This window comes from Crinia signifera, chromosome 4, assembly GCF_055691185.1.
Source record: "Crinia signifera chromosome 4, ASM5569118v1, whole genome shotgun sequence".
In the NCBI taxonomy this organism is placed as follows: Eukaryota; Metazoa; Chordata; class Amphibia; order Anura; family Myobatrachidae; genus Crinia; species Crinia signifera.
Window position 1 is genome coordinate 183,989,537 of NC_139220.1, and position 20,869 is coordinate 184,010,405.

At 41.0% G+C, this 20,869-nt stretch overlaps 1 protein-coding gene across 3 annotated transcripts in view; it reads left to right on the forward strand.

Annotated features, from left to right (window-relative positions):
• Positions 1 to 20,869, forward strand: part of SCAPER (S-phase cyclin A associated protein in the ER) — a 278,002-nt gene that overhangs the window by 32,245 nt on the left and 224,888 nt on the right. For 2 of the 3 annotated variants that reach the window (XM_083183157.1, XM_083183159.1), the window contains exons 5-8: positions 3,713 to 3,813; positions 8,165 to 8,281; positions 11,384 to 11,544; positions 14,831 to 15,108. In XM_083183157.1, the coding sequence (XP_083039283.1) occupies positions 3,713 to 3,813; positions 8,165 to 8,281; positions 11,384 to 11,544; positions 14,831 to 15,108 (657 nt within the window). The remainder of the gene's footprint in view (positions 1 to 3,712; positions 3,814 to 8,164; positions 8,282 to 11,383; positions 11,545 to 14,830; positions 15,109 to 20,869) is intronic. The other variant, XM_083183158.1, reaches the window with a different exon arrangement.

Genomic DNA, 20,869 nt, shown 5'->3' on the forward strand with positions numbered 1-20,869 from the left:
ATCTAGTTTAACAGTGCAGGTTTTAATGATATCCAGGCTTCAGCACAGATGGTTAAGCCCAAATAACTGGGCTACAAATTAGTCACCTGTGCTCAAGCACGGATATCACTAGAACCTTAACTGTTAGTGTGCCTTGGGAACCAATGTTGGGAAAGTCTGCCCTAATGGTCCCAAAGTAATATCCTCTGTGTTCTCATTCTTGTCCTTTACTGTCTTGTTTCTCCAGTTATTAACTCTTGTCAAACTCCTTCACACAACAGCTTTTTGCATTGAGCTTTTTCATACATTGAATGTACTAAACAATAATATATTTAAAGACAAATTCTCATGTATTTACAGTAACTGTAAAATGATCATTTTTCCACCTGCAAATCTGGTTTCTGATAAATACTTTGTGACAGTCTTTTCAGTCATGTGTATTTTGTTATTTAATATCTTTTTGCTTCTCATCAATTTGACAAACACAATTTGACCTTCGGAAACAAGGCCATTTAGAGCTTACGTTCCTTCTTCTGTAAAGGTCTCCGCTCTTGTGTATCCTATAGTTCATGCAATTTCCACTGCTTCAGCACCAGAGTTTATCTGCAGCTAGAAGCTTTGTAGGTGAACAAGAGAGCTGTATTGATGTGCTGGGCCCTGGGGTCTTGGCGTCTTGGTATAGAGTGTCATCAGGACAAAGAGATGGCGCCAACAGTCCTGCCTTGCGCGCCAGTGACTAGAATTAATTACAAACCAATCGAATCCGTTGCAGCCAATTGGTAAACTAATTGGTAACATAATATGGGTATCTAGCTCTGGTGATCCGGGATGGGGGAGGGAGTATCCTGAGAGACACTTTTGTCCAGCTGTGGGTGAGATGTCCGGAGAGAGATGTGCATGAGTGGAGACGGAGCCCCCGCTGCTGCTTGTCCTGTTTGTATTCCCTTGTTCGGAAAACATGGCTTGTGTTACAGCTCACATGGCATGAAGTATGATCAGCCTGATAAGGTGAACAGAGCAGTCCTTCAAGTAGGTACCTGCAAGAGAGATGATCACGCATTTACAGGCAGAGGGGGCTATACTGCTGCAAATTAGGACTAATTGCAGGACTGTGACAGCCACAATTTGGGGGAAATATAATTATTCCGGATTATGTAGAGCAACAGAGCAGGAATGCACATACTAAAGCAGGGCTGGGCAATTGCGGCCCTCCAGGTGTTGAGGAACTACACATCCCAGGATGCTTTGCATTAGTTTTGCTATGTGGCCATGCTGAAACTGATGCAAGGCATGCTGGGATGTGTAGTTCCTCAACATCTGGAGGGCCGCAATTGCCCAGCCCTGTACTAAAGGCTAGCAGCCACCCAGGACCCTCTCCTGTCGTCTCTCTGTCTTTGCCACTCTATACTGTCCTGTAGTACAATATGATGTCATAATGCCATTTTGTATGTCATTTATGAGGAGAAGGAAGTTGGGGCCAAAGTTGGATAACTAAAACAAATAAACCCATCATACTGTATACTTGTGCAATATCATATTTTCCAATAAAATAATTATTCTAAAATAAAGATTCATAAATAAGAAATAACTGATGAGCTACTATATTTAATGTATGATCTACGGAATATTTGGTGATCTCTGTTTACATTCTGTATTATTTTTTTATAGCAGAACTTTAAAACAGTGTAATACATCATAAGATGATAATAGCTGGCAGGAAAAGAACATCTACATAAACTGTCCACATTCAGCCTTGTCCTGAGCTCTGTGGAGCCTGGCAATGTAAAGGAAATCTATCATTAAATCTTTGTTATTGCTACATACAGTATTGTAACATGCTACATTTCTAAACACTTCATACAATATCCTGTTTATAGAAGAATGAAAAGTCTTTAATTACAAAAAAGTGGTAGATGCACATCGGTGGTAGAAAATTCAGGGTTGTCCCTCTTAACATTTAATCCAGGGTATTGTCCAGCCTCATTTCTGGTTTTCAGTAGGTGTCCCCCAGATATAAAATCCCACCAACAGCATATATTTCAGTCTTGTACATCTCCAGGCTTTTGGTACGACCGTCATCTGTAATACAACCAGCAAGAGGTTCCGTAGCAGTGACATACAGAAAGTAAACATATTTAGCATGTGGTGGTATTAATGGCTTTTTGTTACATCTGCCAGATTAATTTGTATTTGGCTGAAAACTTTCTCCGTGTAGTAGATTATTTCCCACTTTATGTCAAGACTGGAGGTGTAACAGGCACCCACAGAACACATGGTTTTAGAATGAACAATTCCTGTGAGGTTGGTTTCATGAGAATGATCAAGTTGCCCCACCAACTGGCAAGTCATAAATATATAATGTTGGAGCAAAATGTAACTATACAAGTACAGTTCCAAAATATGTGGAAGTGGTCACTTCTCCCTAGAGAGCATGGGCCTAAATGGGTGAAATATAATAGGTATGCAGAAGGTTCTGCAGCTAAGTGGGTTAGCCCAAGGCAATACTGTCCATCTGGCACTCTAAGCTATTCTGCTTTTCTGAAACCAGTCCAGGCCTCTGTTTCATGTAATATTGCTTTTTAAACTAGCTATATAGCCTGTGAGTTGTTAACATGAATGTAGCCTTAGTTCTAGCATACTAGAGGAGCATGACCATTCACAGGCAGAGCCCAATGGGTGATACCACTTGTTCTTTCTGTTATTTGGCAGATAATCAAACCTTGCTCTTTTAGGCACAACTAACTAGTAACACTTTGGCAGGTCATTTTTTATAAAGTATGTCTTAAAATGTGTTTTATGCATCTCCCCTAATGACTGCGGGGACCGTCATTGTTTCCTTACATTTTAATGCATTTATCTATACATAAACAAATGCAAAAACGATTTTACTGTAGTGATAAAATATACAATGCGTGACTAGATGCTATTTACAATTGTTAATAAAAGAAACTTCCAACAAACTGTGGCCCTGATTCTGGTTGGCTCGCAAAGCAGCTGTAGTTTGCTGCCTTGCGAGCCTTGTAACACCGCCCGCCGGGCATGTGAATGCCCGCCCTCATTGCACAGCGAAGATACCCGGTGCACTGTGAATGGATGTTTTGCATACTCATCCATTCGCAGACTTGCGTGCGGGCCTGAAATCATTCGATTGTCAGTGGGCATCGAATTATTTCATCAGTGCTCGCAAATCTAAGTCAGTCTCTGCTGACATAGATCTGCAGCACGCTGCTCTGAGAACTGGGCGGGCAGCTGACATCAGTGACGTCAGCTGCCCGCCCCCGGATGTCAGGTGGCCACCCCCGTTTGCATGAGGAGGCCCAGCGTTTTTCTGGACGTACCCAGCGTTTTGTGGGTATGCCCAGGAAACACAGGGTGTGTGAGCCCTGCACTTGTGCATAAGTGAATATGCGCATGCACAGCTTCATCATCGATCTCCCTGTGCAAGAGCGTATGGGTGAGTTCGCTAATCAGATTCAGGCCTTCATTTGCATTTCTTTCTTATCAAGGACAATAGGAGAGCCCAATCTTTACTGTCCATATGGAACATAGCTAAATTAATCCAAAAGGTTTACACTTATTTTGAAATATAAAAAAAATAGATTTGTTGTTTAAGTCTAATTAATTGAGACATTGGTAGTGAAAATGGGCAACACTAAAATGAAATAGAGATACATAGATTGTCAGCAAATTGTGTTTCCTGCATTAACCTGGTGTTTTATGCCCCTTTGTGCAGGAAGTGTTAATGATGCTGGATAACTACGTGAGAGACTTTAAAGCTCTTATTGACTGGATTCAGCTGCAGGAAAAGTTGGAGAAGACAGATGCCCAGAGCAGGTACTGTAAATGTATACAGGTCTTCCGCTGACATGTACAAGCCTGACTATACCATTACAAGTTCACCTTGGCGCACACATTTGTAAGAGAATATATTGTCCTCTATTCCACCTTATTTGTGTCAACATGAATGAATTGCACATGTCTCACATTGTTCAATTGCAAATGTAAAATAAAGGTTTATTTTAAGGCAGCCATCAAAATCCCCCCCCCCTTTTTTTTTAAAGAACAGTCCTGTTTAATCCCTGCCTCAGGATGTCATTTATAAAATATTGTCAACAGATAAAGAACAATTGGTTCATAAGTGCTACCTATTTCATTATTTCTTGCCAGTGCAGACCTTTGTTTATCCCAGTTATGTATAAATGCCTATAGTGCGAGATGGATGTTTGCTACCAGTCAGATGATAACAGCAACCTCTACAGGGCATCCTTTGACACTGCACCACTCCTCCAAATTGAAACGGTTTGTGTTTTCAACTGCTTTGGAAGATACCACAAAATAAATGTAACAGTAATGCGGAACGATGCTCACGCTGATACTGTACTATACTTTAACTTCTATTTTACCGGGCATATTTTGCAAGTGTGTGTCAGATTTTTGATGGTCGGCAGATTCTCTGAAAAAAGGTAGCATTGACATGAAATATGAATTATAACCAATATGCCAGACCCATCCCTGCTCTAGCTATTTTCTCTTGCAATGATTCTGGATCAAAGTTGGGATTTGAAGCAAAGCAAAAAGAAAAGCAACTAACTTGATATATGGAACAAACAGCATGCAATGGTATACATTCCAGCTGGGGTAAGGTCCAAAGTGGAGTCCCGCAAGGTTCAATATTGGGACCCGCCTTGTTTAATATATTGATTAATGATATAGGAAGTGACTTAGGGCCTTATTCTAGTTCACTCTTTCTAACAAAATCCTTCTTAGATGGACAAAACCATGTGCACTGCAGGTGGGGCAGATATAACATGTGCAGAGAGAATTAGATTTAGGTGGGGTTTTACTTCAAAGTGAAATCTATATTGCAGTGTAAAAATAAAGCAGCCAGTATTTACCCTGCACAGAAACAAAATAACTCGGTACTTGTTTCCTAGCACGGCCACAACGATTTAGATCGTTGTGGTCGTAAGATAAAAAATCGGATCGATCGCATCGCATTTTCACCCGATTTTTTTTTTTTTTTCACCAGATTTGTTTCAATTGCCCCCCCAAATGTTACTAAGTGGGCACCGAGCCCGAAGCGTGGCGAGCGCAGCGAGCCCCGCGAGGGGACGCGTCTAACTTCACAGGTATACGCGTCGCCACGCTTCGGGCTCGGTGGCTCGCTTCGCTCGCCACACTATTCTATTCTCACTCCACGCCCTAGTGGATAGTAGGGGAATGAAAAGGTCGGAGGACGCGCACCGCCGCCCCTCGCGGGCTCGCTGCGCTCGCCACGCTTCGGGTTGACGTCTATCGTGGGGTCATGGCGGGCACATAAAAAATGTGAAATGGGTCATATTGGGCCATTTCACCTTTTTTATCATTTTACCCTATGTGAGATGGACTTAATCAAGTCCATCTCATCTTGTGCCATTATAATGGCACAAGACCGACGCGATCCTCCCGATTTCAATGTTAAAAGTTTTTTTAACATTGAAGTCTATGGAAAAATCGGGTCAATCGGTCGGTCGCATCGCGGCCGATTTTAATTGGTCGCGACCGACCGATTGACCCGATTTCTGTCAATCAAAGTGAAAAAATTGTAAAAAATCGGCCACATCGTGAGGATCGTGTCCCTTAATTAAGAGCCACGATCACTCACGATTGTGGCCGTTCTAGGAAACAAGTACCAATAACTCACCCAAATCTAATTCTCTCTGCACATTTTACATCTGCCCCACCTGCAGTGCACATGGTTTTGTCCATCTAAGAAGGATTTTGTCAGAAAGAGTGAACTAGAATAAGGCCCATAGTGAGTAAGATTGCAATATTTGCAGAAGACACGAAATTGAGTAAGGAAATTAACTCAGGAGAGGATGTGGAAACACTACAAAGTGACCTAATTAAACTGGAAAGGTGGGCGAAAAGGTGGAAAATGCGGTTTAACGTTGATAAGTGTAAAGTAATTCATTATGGGCACAAAAATAAACAAGCTATTATAGGGAATTCTGCTGTAGAGAAGGACTTGGGGGTCATCATAGATGAAAAATTGGGTAATACAGATGGAGCGTCTCTTGCTATTCCAGGGGCTGGCGCCTCCATCACCAGCTCCCGCGTGCGCACATGAGACGAGTCGCTGGCAACGAAGTTCTCCACCACCTCCCCCACCGCCAGGGACGGTCCCCATCTCCACCCCCCTAACCCTGCCTGTCTCCCTGAAGCAGAGATGGGCAGGGACCCGCTGCCCAGCCGCTGAGAGACTTGGACTCGCATGCTCGTGAGACACACGCGCGTCCCAGTTTAATGGAGTCCCTCTGTGCTGGCTCTTGCCAGCGGAGACGTTCTGGTGAGAGTCGGGCAAGGAAGAGAGGTGCTCCATCTGTAGTGCACGCTGCTCAAGTGCAGCAACAAAAGCCAACTGTACACTTGCAGGCATTAAAGGGGAAAGGATTCAAGGGATGCCAATGTGATAGTGCCTGTTTACAAGGCATTGGTGAGACCACACATGGAATAAGGTGTTCAGTTCTGGGCACCGCACCTTAAAAAGGACATAAATGAAGTGGGATGGGTACAGAGAAGGGCGACTAAGCTATTAAAAGATTTTGAATCACTAGAATACAAAAATAGGTAAACCAGGCTGAATATGTTTTCACTGGAGAAACGGAGGTTGAGAGGTGATATGATTAGTATGTACAAATACAGGATTGGGAATCACATGGAACTGGGAGATGATTTGTTCACTAACAGGCCCATACTTAAGACGGGTGAAGGACGGGGTCCGACTGTCATTTACCCAACGTCGGGATCCCGACTGTTAAAACACCGAAAGACGGGTTCCCGACGGGCACCGGCTATTCTCCCTCGTGGACCCCCATAGACCCCCACCGTGCCCGCAGCATGGCCCCGCTCACCATGCTGTTTGAGTCCGGCCAGTTGGGATCCCAACATCAGGCTAATGACTGTCAAGATCCTGACTGTCGGAACCCTATACCACACCCACTTAGGACACAGGGGCATGTACTCAAAGGAAATAAATTCCATATTGAATTAAGAAGAGGATTCTTCACCATTAGAGCAGTAAAATCCTGGAACTCATTGCCGGTGGGGGTGGTTACAGCAACTACTGTTAATGAATTTAAATCAAAACTGGATACATTTTTGGCCACTCAGGGAATCCTATAGATATGACTTACTCAAGTCAGTAGTTACAAGTCAAATAGGTTGAACTCAATGGACTAACATTTTTTTTCAACCTCAATTACTATGTTACTATACAGGGTAAGTACTGGATGTTTTTGCATGTAGCCTGCATCCTGGACAACTTATTGTTATGCTACAAGTTAAATTTCGGTTTGGGACACACTTTTCTCACATCTGCACCTCTGCACATGTTTCATCTGCCTCACCTGCAGTGCAGCATGGTGGTGCCAATACACAGAGTGCAGAGTTACTGTACTTGCTCTTTTTGCTGTGCTTGCAACTGGTAATTAGCCCTCAATCCTAGGTTCTCTCTTCCCCAATGGCAAAAACCATTCTTGCATTCTATGTGCGCATGATTTTCACTTTATATTTACAGTAATTTTCAAACACAGTTATACTGTAGGATCATACAGATCCACTCATTTATTTACTACTGTACTGTATATGTACTAAATCCTTGTATATTATATAATTTCATCCTTTGGGCCAGATGTACCAAGCTTCAAACATGTTATAAAGTGGAGAGTGATAAACAACCAGCCAACCAGCCCCCAACTGTCATTTTTGCAAACACAGCCTGTGGCATGGCAGTCATGAGCTGTTTGGCTGCGGCGTTATCATTCTCCACTCCATGCCTACATACTGTGTGTTTTTACTGTGCTGATATTTCCGGACTGGGAAATATTGGCACTCCCCTATTCAATGCTGTCATTATTGACAGCAATGCTACCATTAATGACAGCACTGAAGGCTGTCAGATCTGGCTTTTTTCTTAAAGTCGGATCTGTTTTGTTGGAAAACGGCAGTGGATTGTCATGTTCAAACTTTCTTGGCCTTTTTTTTAAGTTAAATTTTTTTTTTCGTGTTTGTGCACACAAATTCATGTTAATTTATATAATGTGAACAGCAATATAACTAACTTTGGTTGATACTGTAGCTTAGATACATATACCATTTATTGCAGTCATAAATGATTACAGAATCAATGTCTGTTATTTTGTAGACCTACCTCTTTGGCATGGGAAGTGAAGAAGATGTCTCCTGGACGCCATGTCTTGCCTAGTCCATCATCTGATCGAGTGAGCTCAACGTCTACTGCGAGGAGGGCCCTTAATTTTGGGTATTAGAAGTGATGCATTATTGTATATAACTATAAAAGGCTATAACTGGTGAATTCCTTTATATACTGTAGATGTGTCCTGTTATCACTTTGCTGTGTATAGCAGGGGTGTATAGAAGTGCCATGATGATGCCACGTGCATCTGCTGCTGGCACCCCTAAAACAAATGGATAGCGCGAGCATTAATATACACGCACCCCCTATGCAATGATTCTCCTGCTGCATATCTATATAAAACAGTAATATTTGGATGTTGGCAGCCTGTGGTGTTATAGCATTGTTATCGAGACAAACTATGGATGTGTATAAAAATAAAATATTTATTTTAGACACTGAGAGATGGGTTGAATTATATTGAGAAGACAAGAGAAGTTTTAAAGAACTGCACATCGGTCGGCCATCAGGAAGGCTCTTAAAATTGCCTGGCATTTTGTACATTCTGTGCATTATATTGCAAAACAAGGGTGTAGACCAACTGATCGTGCGCTAATTCAAAGCAGCTTAGGGTACACAGACAAAGAAGAACCACTTCACATCCAAATACAATACCAATTGTTGTCTGATATTCCCAGAGCGCTTATGATAGATGATTTTTCTCCCAAATTGAGTAGAATGACCCAAAAAAGAAGAGAAAAGAACACAGATAGTGTGATATTGTTTCACTTCAATAAACACATGTAGGACATAGAGATTGTCAACTCGTACCGAATGGATATGTCTACTTAAATTGTAGACAATAGCGCTTGATTGAGGAGAATCTATGTTCCACCAATGGATCCTCCTCCTCTCATTTGCCCAATAAAGTGGATGTACTGTACACTTGGAAGGATAAAAGAAACAATTTATGGTGCAGTACGTTAAAACAAGATGACACCGGTGGATATGATCAAAGGACTCTCACCATGACTTTATGTCTACAGATGGAATGCAGACAAATATAGCATAAGAATGTTTCCACAGGCGTCCCTGGATGCTGGTCGTCAAAGCTGGGTCCCCTGAAATCCTCCTTTGTGTCCACAGGTCACAGGCCGACCGGTTTCGATACCACTATATCTTTCTCAAGGCGTGAGAAAGATACAGTGAAATCGAAACTATTGGTAGTGTGCATTATATTGCTTGTTTAAAATACCCAAATCCATTTGGGGTGGCGATCACAGTGCTAAACTACTTTCATATGAAGCATGCTGGACTCTGAGGATGGGCTCTATGGCCACCAGAGGTGTTAATAAGACATCAGGATGTGTTGTTGAATACATAGGGCAGTATTCAATGCCGATTTTCGGCATGTGCAGCGAATCCTGTTTAGAATACACTCATGGCTAGTCACATTGAAAAACCCATTAAAATCCAACGACGAATTGCGGCGACTAGAAGATGGCGAATTGTCCGTTATTCATAGTTCGCCATTGGCGAATTGTGAGCATTGAATATGGCAAATTACTTTTCAGGTCAGATTTGCCAGGGAGCACGAAAATAGGACACATTCGCCGTGAAAAGTGGCGAATCAGCGACATTGAATACTGCCCATAGTATTAATGTCTGGTTCCAATATTAGGTATTATTTTAAATTGCTTTATTATGCCTGGTAACTATGATTACGCAGTGAAGATATGATACCGGTTAGTGATGTATACATAATCTGTTTTAAATTTTTATTTTATATTTTGTATAGTCCCGTTATTGATTGCCTTATTAGCTTATACTGTGGTTTTAATACTATAATTGAGCCGCGTAGTAAGTGGTCACCATGGTTACTTACACGGTTGTGTATACTACACCCAGCTGTTTGACGCTCCTTGATGATGTCACTTTGTAGCCGAGTTGCACCTGAGTCTGTTTCCATATATATATATGTATATGTATATATAGATGTAACATGTGCATAGAGAGTTAAATTTGGGTGGGGTTTTTACTTCAAACTGATATCTATAAGCAAACAGTATTTACCCTGCACAGAAACTGCTTTTGCGAGTGAACCAGAATTAGACGCCGTGTGGGAAGAGAAGCACAAGTAGTGCAGAAACAAGTGGTGAAATTTAAAAGGATGAGAGATTCAGAAAGTGAGAGATTTGGTAAGAAATCTCAAGGTTTTTTTAAGCAGCAATCATTTACACTGCAAAAACAGTTTGAATTTGAGGTGTAAATGATTGCCGCTTTAAAAAAACCTGGAGATTTCTGAATCTCTCATCCTATTAAATGTCCCCATAGGTGTACACCTCTAGGCCATTCAGAGCTTCACACTGCCAACTTTCCGCAGATCTTCTTGAGAACATGTTGAAGTAAACATCATATATTTTGGCCACACAGAATTTATATCTGTAACATTGTGTTTTTTTTGTGTGGAATCTCTTGATTTTTTTGTTTCATGTATGGCTCTGTCTTTTACATTCTTTCAATAAACAATTCAGTAAGTCATTATTTTCTACAATTGTTTATTCATACTGTTACTATTTAAGAAAATGCAATATTTAGGTAGCAGTCCCTCATGCATGATTTCAGAACAGATAGGGGGGTATTCGTCTAACATGAATAAGTGCAGTTTTTCGCTTTTGCGATCGCAAAAGCACAGACTATGAACCTATTCAAAAGTGCCGTGCTTTATCAATCCCTTCCCAAACCATTGATATTTTCACCTTTCCACTTCTGTTTTCTCCATATTGTTCACGTTGAAGCTGAGATTTAGGGGGAAATTTACTAAGATGTGAAATACACTTCACAGGTCCTGTTGCTATGGGCAACCAATCAGAAGCTACTTCTTATTTCTTTTTCACTCTCTAGAAGATAGTAGACAGGCTCTGATTGGTTGCCCATAGCAACATGACCTGTGAAGTGTATTTCACATCTTAGTAAATTTCCCCCTTAATGTCCATTAATGAAACCCACTAATGTCAGATTTTCTGCTAAACCCAAGAAAACTCCATAAACACTAGTCTACTCTTCTATTGGTATACAGTATATCTTTTTGTTTCATTAAATCTGTGTTATAACTAAGTAAAGGGAATACCCATAGTAATGATGTGTTTAGTTTTAAATATCTGCAAGTATAATATTTATTCATGTAATACGACATTAAGTTTTACTGTATGATAATCTGCATTCCAGGGGACCATCGCTCGCTATGACTCCTGGGCGGTTGACTCCATCAGGTGTCAGTTGGGCTGATAAAGTGAAAGCAAATCATGGAACTGCTCCCAGTAATCAGGTCCCAGAGATTGTGCACCAGTGTGCCTCCTCCCCAATACAGAGAGCACTGCAGGAAAATGGTGAGAAATAGCACTGGTAAAAGGTTTTGTGAAGCAGTGACTTCTCGAAAAGTCTATAAGGAAATACCCCTGGTATTATTACATGGTATTGTTGCTGTGTGTGGATTGTTAGGTTGACAGTGTCTATGTCAACAGTAAAAAGATTGATCACTATTGGTCAACTGGCAGAAGGTCGACACATTAAAAAAAGGTCAACATGGAAAAGGGTTAACATGAGTTTTTCACTTTTTTGTTGTGTTTATCTTGCCATAGGTCAACATAGACATTTTATTAGTGTACCGCACACTTATATTTTTAGTCTTTGCCCACTGGGATGATAAAGTACTAAAAATATGTTTAAAAAAAAAAAAAAAAAAAATCATGAATAACTCACATCAACCGTTTGCATGTGTCAACCAATTGTGGATGACTTTTTGACTGTTGGCCTAGACACTCGACCTAATGACAGCATACCATTGTTGCTTGTGGTCTTCATTTGAATGAGTTGAACCAATGCAATAAATTACACAACAGAGAAATAGGGAAAGTGAAGAGAGGGGTACTAAATCTGCCTAGCATCAACTGAGACTCAACAAGCTCCTCCCCTAACAATCCTATAGGACAGGAGAAACCACAACTAACATCTCAATCTTCAAGGGTAAACAACTCCAACACATTAAAGAGGCAATACACAGAGAAACACCTCATGGTTTTACCTCCTTTATGTTTATATCAATTCCGAATCTTCAGTCATGTTGCAGGTGCAGTGTCTCTTTCTGACCACAGCCTTCTCTACTGCGTCTGTCAGTGCAGTCACTTGTAAGGACACATGTGCCATGGGTGTTTTCATAAATTTATACTCCTACACAGTTGAAAATAATCCCTTAACTATATGCACATTGGCTTTGCGGGCAGCTTGTGTGTAACAATGGCAAGCATTAGGCTGACAATGGCAAGGTCGTCATTCAAAAGGTGACATGTTTTAAAAAAAATAATTGAGCCGACATGTGCCGTGAGGCAGTATTTCATGTCCTACCATTCACTAGGCCCGGCATGGAGGGAGACTAGAAAAGTGTGCCGAGCCAAGCGAGGTGTCTGTGTCGACTTCGTGAAACACTCCCATCGACCTTTTGACTGTCAACATTGCCATTGTCCTATTGTATATGTTGATCTTAGCCATGTCGACCTATTTCAGGTGTCAACCTAAATAATGAGATGGTCAGTATGTTCAAAACCTAGGAGATCTTCTGATATCAACTTGTTTATACTTTAAAACATTTTTTTTATTCAACGGCATGGACCGAGATACCACTCCGAGTTACTATATCCGCTCAATCTCTGTGCCACTGGAGGCTGTATGAATATGACATGTATCACAGGCATGTTCTGTGCTAGTCCTTTCTCTGGTGCTCAGCAGTTGTTATGAAATACCTCCCTTTCTTACACTAAACCTTTCTACTTTCCCCCAGTCATAAATCTATCAGTGAGGAAAGGGAAGTGGAGTGGAAGAACTCCAGATGGGAACACTAGTTTGTTTTTATATGAATAGAAATAAAACTAAAAAATGTAATTGAAATTTCTCTGGGGATAAAGTTTGAGATCAGAACGTCTATAATATTGCTGGACTACTGCTATAGTCATTTGTACAGTATATGAAACACACACACAACCAATTTAATAGATTTTTCTCCTTGCCAGTAGTTATTGACTCCAAATAAGGTGATTGATGATTGTTGGTACTTTTAATATGTCTTACACGTCATGTACATAGGTAAGAAAACATTTTGTTTGTTTTCAGATATATACTGTACTTAGCTCCTGATTCTGAGTCGGGGGCAGCGGCAATGTCTGGTATAGTGCAGCAGCTTTTCATCTGCACATGCATATGAGTTGTTTATTCCTACAATATTTACACTTCAAAGGTGGGGCAGCAGCACAGTCCAAACTTCATATAGGTATGTCAAACCAATGGCCATCCCAAACATTGCCGCGACTCAACATCCAAGTTGCTACATTTAGGGTGACAGGATATTTTGACTGTTTTGCAATTTTTGCTGAGAAAATCGCACATTCTGACCTATCGATTTTGTCTCCCGCTTCAATTCGCATTCAGATATTTTCCCATTATAAAGTATTCCACACGCAAATTTAATAGGATGCGATTTTTGGAAAACGTTACCAAAAATCACACAACAAATAGACCCAGTTCAACATGTTGAGTTTGACAGAACCATGCACAGACCAGTGCGATCTGTGCATGGTTCTGTCCCAAAAAATGTGTAAAAGTAAAAATAAAAAACATCATGGGGTCCCCCCTCCTGAGCAACCAGTCCCTGGTTCAAAGAACCGGTCCTGGTCAAAAAACATAGGGGATCCCTAGGTTTTCTAAAACCAGCACCAGGCTCAAGAGCTGGTCCTGGTTTCCAAAATACAGGGACAAAATGAGTAGGGGTCCCCCGTATTTTGACAACCAGCACCAGACCCACAGCTGGGGGAAAACTTTTTATTCAAGTTCCCCATGCCAAAGCATTCATCCCCGGGGCTGGTCAGCCCGGGAAGGGGACCCTGGAGGAGTGGGGTCCCCCCCCAATAAAGGGGTCCCCCCTCCAGAGTTGCCCCTGCCCAGACTGAAGCCTGGGGCTGTCCCCAGTGCCCTACTCATTTACACATCGCACATGTGCATTAATTCACACATTCATGATTAAAATTTTCACATTTTCATGACTAAAATTCATACCATATCACATTTTTCACCTGTGAATTTGCATCCTATTAAAAAGTAGATTTTTTCAAGAAATTTGCGATTTGAAATATCGCGATAATTTCAGAACCTTACTAAAAGTGCATCCTATTAAATGTCACCCTTAAAGTCTGAGTGCCAATAGCTGTTGAGTTGCAGCCAATACGTTGGTTCTCAGATTTGATGCTATGGTGAAAACAGGTATCATGGATCCCTCCAGGTTTTGATTTGTAGTCTACTCACCAGTTGGGCCATTTTCAGCCCTGGCATAATGTAATCATTGATCTTAACAGTATGGATAAGGGAAGATAGCTATAAAATACTTATATTTGCAGCAGACACCATTCTCTTGTAAAACTGCCTATATCCTGCCGTACTGCTGTCAGCAGCAGACACATTTACAGATCAATTTGATCTTTTCTCTATTTTCTGAGCCACTTTTGTAGACAACTGTACTGTAGGTAGGAAAAGGTAGTAGAGGATTGTTGCTGTCACCATCTTGTGATGTTGTGTCAGACATTTTACTGGGTGTTGGGCAGAATAACATGGCTTTTTTTAATAACGCAGATTCTGCACTTGTAGATCGGACAGATACAGAAGGTTGGGAGACTGTGCAGCGTGGAAGGCCCGTACGATCCAGATCTTCTGCTGTGACAAACAAGCCTGCTCCTTCAGTAATAGAACATAGGCCGAAAGATGATAGTGACAAAGAAAACATCTGTTCCAAGTCTCCAGAAGAGATCCACGAACAGACTGCAAAATCAGAGCTCCCTCCGGTACTTGTCGACCCTCCTCCTAAGGAATTGCTATGTCCTTGTGAAATTCCACTGACAGAAATCACCCAGGTAGGACATTGTATTTATGCAAGCCAATATAATCAAAAACTTCTAGCCATATCTCTTAACTGTTGTAAAGTCATGTATCTCACTATGAAGCAGATGTATTAACCCTTTGAGTGCCAAGTGAATTTGTCAAAATAGGTGTGAAATTTGCCCAGCAAACATTTGTATTCATCATAATAACCTGTAATGTTTACCGTATATAGGAAATTTATTTTTTTTACACAACATTTTTTTTATTTGAATTTATATAACAAATGTGAGCGATGTTGGCATATTTAGCAGAAATTTTGCACATCTCTCATAGAGATGTTGCCACTCAAAGGGTTAAGCCCTTAAGGGAGATAAATGCGAGGGTAATAAAGCTCCAAATTGTCATGTTATAGGCAGTGGTTGCAAAATGGCAGTTGGGAGCTAAGTATACAAGTTTAATTTAACTGGGGTGAGTTTCAAAGAAGGGATTCAGTATATTACCAATACAATAAACTTGAGCTGTAGAGAGCATTTATTAATATTGGTGGGGGATGCAGTTGCTATGTTGATATTTATAATGTTGACATTGCATTGTTGACAGTTGCGATGTCGACAAAGAACATGTCAACATCTACAGAATGTCATTTTCTCAGTGTTCTGAAATGTACATTGCCCACATTCTCAGACTGCTGACAGGGGCTAGGTGAGGAGGGTTATGGTTATTATGTGGGAGGTTAGGGTTAAGATAATGACAAGGGGCTAGTATTACCACCGAAACTGCTGCAGGATCAACTAACTTCTTTGTCAGCTGACCAAGAGGCTTGACGAACAGGCTAAATCACTGTTGGATTATGTGAACCGATATAATGAAAAGCTGCATTATGAGTGTCGACATTATAGCCGAAGTGACTTTAACTGTGATCTGCAATTGCTGTACAGTGTAGGCAAACTGAGCAAGTCCATAACTAGAGTGGTGCGACATGTGCCACCGCTCAGGGCTCCAAAAGGCTGTTTGGCAGCGCCTGACAATTTTCTGATTTAATTAATCTCATTTGCAACTTTCTCCTCTTTAATTTAGAGCATCACCTTGTCACCTCCATTTCTCCCTCACATCCCTAAGCATCTTCACTCACACATTTTACACATTTCAATATGCTCTCCTACAGTACTTCCGCTACAGAAGCCAGTAGCTTCTGTCTAGCTGCAATATGGAAGGGCCACTACAGTATTTTTAAATGTATGCTTTAAATAAGGAGGCTGTGAGTGAAGGTCCTGCATATGACTGCTAAGAAATGTTTGATTAAAATAAAGGATAATGTAACTATGTTGGGCATTGGTTTTCATGTTGTGAGGCTTCTAATCAAATGTATTCATTCCTTACTAAATGATTTTCCTGGTTTCATCCAGTCAGTTGTATTATCCATATTAGATTTAATAAAATATGTACACTTCCACATCTGTAATTATACTCAATCAAATTCTGTAGTCCAAATACATAGGGCCGTATTCAATTCACCGAAAACAAGCGACCCTCGCCGTTTAAACCCTGTGCCAGCCCCTCAACGTATTCAACGTTCCGGGTAAATCTGATTCCCCCAAAAGGCGAAGTTCGCGGCTAATGTAAGGAGCCGGCTGCATTTAGCCACGAGCCTCGCTGTTTTGGCGGCTGCATAGGCTGTTTCCACGTCGCTGTAAAAAAACGTTGCAGTGAGAAACGGCGTGTGCAGGGGTCAGTTGAATACTGACTGTGCGAGCTGTGACAGCGAGCAGTCACATCTCGCAAAAAGCATTGAATACTGCCCACAATGCAAGTAGTAGCAAAATGCTCTCACCTGGCAAGATCAGTACACAGTCATATGTAGTAGGATAGTGCCGGGGATAGTCATCATAACCATTGCGTGTCAGTCCGCTATACCTCCAGGAGCCGCTAGACATACATCTTTATAAATGGTGTGCCTTCCAATGTGTGGACACCTGGGGCAAGATGTAATTGGGTGCAATTTTTTAGACAGATAAAAAAAATCGCACCAACATTTTTTTTTGCAAAATTCGCAAATTCGTAATTAGGTTCCATTTTTTTTAGTCAAAGTCAGAAATCACAATGTGTGATTTTTAGTAAAGGTGCCCCATGCCATTTTTATATTTAACATTTTTATTTTTAGACACTTTTTGGACAGAACCATGCACAGATATCAAACTCGCCAGCCAGAACCAGCTCTATTTTACTGGTGATTTTTGGGTGTAATTTGGATAATCGCACGTAATTACATTTGCGAGTTGCGTACTTTTTAATGGGAAAACACATGGATGCGATTTGTAATGTGCAATTTTTTTGGTTGCAGCAAAATGCATGAATTTTAACCCAATTCCCTTGCTACTACATGTGCAATTTTTGGAAAATGTGTTTTTTTCCCCAGAAAAATCACATATTTAAAAAAATTGCATCTAATTACATTTGGATGTGTCATGCACCGGATGTGCACCAATGATATGTTGAAATCTTCGTGAAATGAGTGTGGTTGGAGGAAGCTGGTCTGAGACCGGAAACATTTTATTTTATTTTTTTCTCTCTTAAGCAGTAAAAAGTAAAATGAGAAAGTTATCTGAGGGTGGATTGATTACTCTAATACACCAGTTTGCTGCTGGGGTGGCCTGGGGTTTAACAGTTTAGAAAGTTGGTCAGTTGAGTCCATTCTGGAGCCAAGCCTTTCATTTACGTTGTACAATGAAGCAAGCACTAGTCTGGGTGGAATGTCTGGGCCTGGCAACCACAAGATATTTGCACAGAAGAGCTCCCAGCTGGATAACAATAGCAGTGGAAATTTCTTCTATAAATGATGGATGCGCAATGCACAGCCAAAAATTTGTTAGGTTTTAATTTGGCAGCATATTGCTAAAGAATAAACTGATAGGGAACAAGCAATAAATATTCCTGCAGTTGTCTGAGGACTAGGATTAAAGCCATACAGTAGGCAGTGTGGTAGTCAGTAGAGAAGAAGCCTGGTCATACAGCTGTGTGACTCAGACAGAAGTGGGATCACTCAGGACAGTATTACCGGGCTGTACAACATTCGGACCTACTAAACACATGCAAGTTAAAAAGCCATTACACTACAACTAAGTGTTGCTGAACCATAAAACAGATAGAATGCAATAGTGATCTAAATCAAATGAACACTGTAGTGATGGTTGTGGGTAATGAGCAACTGCTTTTGTTTGTTTTCACGTGTGTTCATTTTATCAGCTGCTGTTTATTCTAAATGGTTAATGCTATTTTTTTTATTAAAATAATAATTACATTTTTCCAGAATGATAAACTGTATACCCACAGTGGCTTTGCACTTCAGGTATGGTATATAAAAAGGGTTCTCTTTTTTAGCGTATCATTCTAAAAGCCACACATACTTATACAGTACATAATTAGTTACAGCTAATGGCGGTGGGCTTGCCACAGGTTCTATTCCCCAGGTTCTGTTGGTCTGGATCAACTGACTGTCGGCATTTGACCAGTCGGGATTGCGACATTGGTTTACTGACTGTCAGGATCCTGACCGTCAACCAGTCATCCGGAACCCTCTGCTTCATGAAAAACAAGCATTGCATGGGTAACCCTACTCCCTCAGATTGTCAATTGTCTCATGTTTAGACTTCCGGTCTGTTAGTCGGTATGGTGCTAACATCATGCCATCCGTGGTATCATTATACAATCCACTGGACAATGTATTTCATTAATATTTCATGGACAGTGTAAATTGCTCTTCATTTCACAGTATTACTGCATGTGATTGCTGTGTTACAAAGCTGCCAATACAGCCAAGCTCAAAATATCTTTCTTGTCCCATGCTCTGTCCATGGTACTGATGTGTGATAACACTCGAAAGGCCAATGGGCTCACAAATGATGTCATGTACTGTAAAATGTATAGCACAGTTACAGTTGAGTAAAGAACGCAACTTAAATGATGCCCTTTGTTGTACTATAATCCTGCAGATAATTAGCTTTATGATAACTGGGTGAGTTTAGCCTCATACAGTAATTATTTGCTCTATCTGGAGTTTAAATATCCTAACATAAAAATAATCGTCAATAGCATAGAACTGAATTTAAATGTAATTATCCAGCAATTCAACCTCACCCAAGATCCTGCAAGCTCTTGGCAGAAAGTGATGTTCAGTCAGTGTGCAATATGCAGTAGATGAGTGTGCCACATAACTGCTAAGACCTTCAGTTGCCTAGACTGCGTGTGTGTATTCCAATGAGCACACAATTATGTGAATAAGCAGCATCACCATTGTGTGAGTGACAGCAATCTCAGCCGGTATAGCGACCAGGAGCAGTCAGGGGATAATTGGAGATATATTGATTTTTGAGAGTGGGAAATATAACTTGAGAACAAGATTATGGTGAGAATACCACGGAAGCCAGATTGAATTGAATTGTTTCACCGTGTTGTTCTGGAGGCTAGTGACTTAGGGCCGTGGGGATCTTCCAGTCCACTAGTACTTTTAGTCCACATCTAAAAGAAATAATAATAAAAAAACAACATGGTAGTCTCCCTTCAAAAAGCATAGCCACTACAATATCGCCACTACACTGCACCCTACTTGCACACACTGCACTATTTATTTATTTATTAACAGTTTCTTATATAGCGCACACAAATTACGCAGTGCTTTACAGAGCATAGTTATAATCAAAAACACATATCAAATTACAGTACAAGACAGTTTGGGACAAGTACATGGTTAATATGGATAGTTACATCAGGGGACAGGACACTGAAGCAATCATCAGGGTGGCAGTGGTTTATATATTCTAAGAAAGGCACATGAGGAAAAAGGGCCCTGCTCGTGAGAGCTTACATTCTAAAGGGGAGGGTTAGACAGACAGGGGTGACACAGAAGGGGAAGAAGTGGGCATAAACAGTAGGTTAGGATGAGAGATGGTCAGGTTTTATGCAGGAGGGTGGGAAGGGGTCAGCTTAGTCTTTGATATTTAAAGTCTAAAAAAGCGTTGAGTCATCCAAGAGTAGACAGCAGAGAGACAGTTGGAGATATGAGTGAGGATAGAGGGAGAGATATCAGGAGAGGAGCGGTAGATTTCAGTGTTATCAGCATAGATGTGATAGTGGAAGTCGAGTGAGCACATAAGCTCACCCAGAGAGGACGTATAGAGAAAGAGAAGAAGAAGGCCAAGAATAAAATGTCGGGGACACCTACTATCAATGGAAGAGCAGGAGAGGTGAGGTCATTAGAGGTACAGCTGGTCATTTTCAAAACAGACAGTGCAAGTACAAGCTTTAACAGTGATAGTAAAAGTTGTTTGCAGATGTAAGAATGGTGATATTATGGTTGAATTGCCAGATTAAGCAGGCAGGAGTAGTATGTTGTGTGAATGAATTTAACTCACTCCAAGCAGACTTTGGTTTTCCTAAGTTGTTGTTTTGTCCTTCAGTTTTACTTCGGTTTAACGCTGGTATAACGCTGTAGTTATGAATCAGTTTTCCCACTTTAATAACGGCCCACTTCAATCTAGGCCCACTACCACTGCTATCTTGCACCTGCATACACTACACTACCACCACTATCTTGCACCCTCTCCTTGCATACACTACACTACCACAGCTATCCTGGACCTCCTCCCTGCAAACACTGTACTACCACCACTATCCTCACCTCCTCCCTGCATACGCTACACTACTGCTGCTAACTGCAACACCATCTGCGCTACACTACCTAGATTACCACAGCTACCCTGCACTCAATACAACACAATACCACCACTAACCAGCACT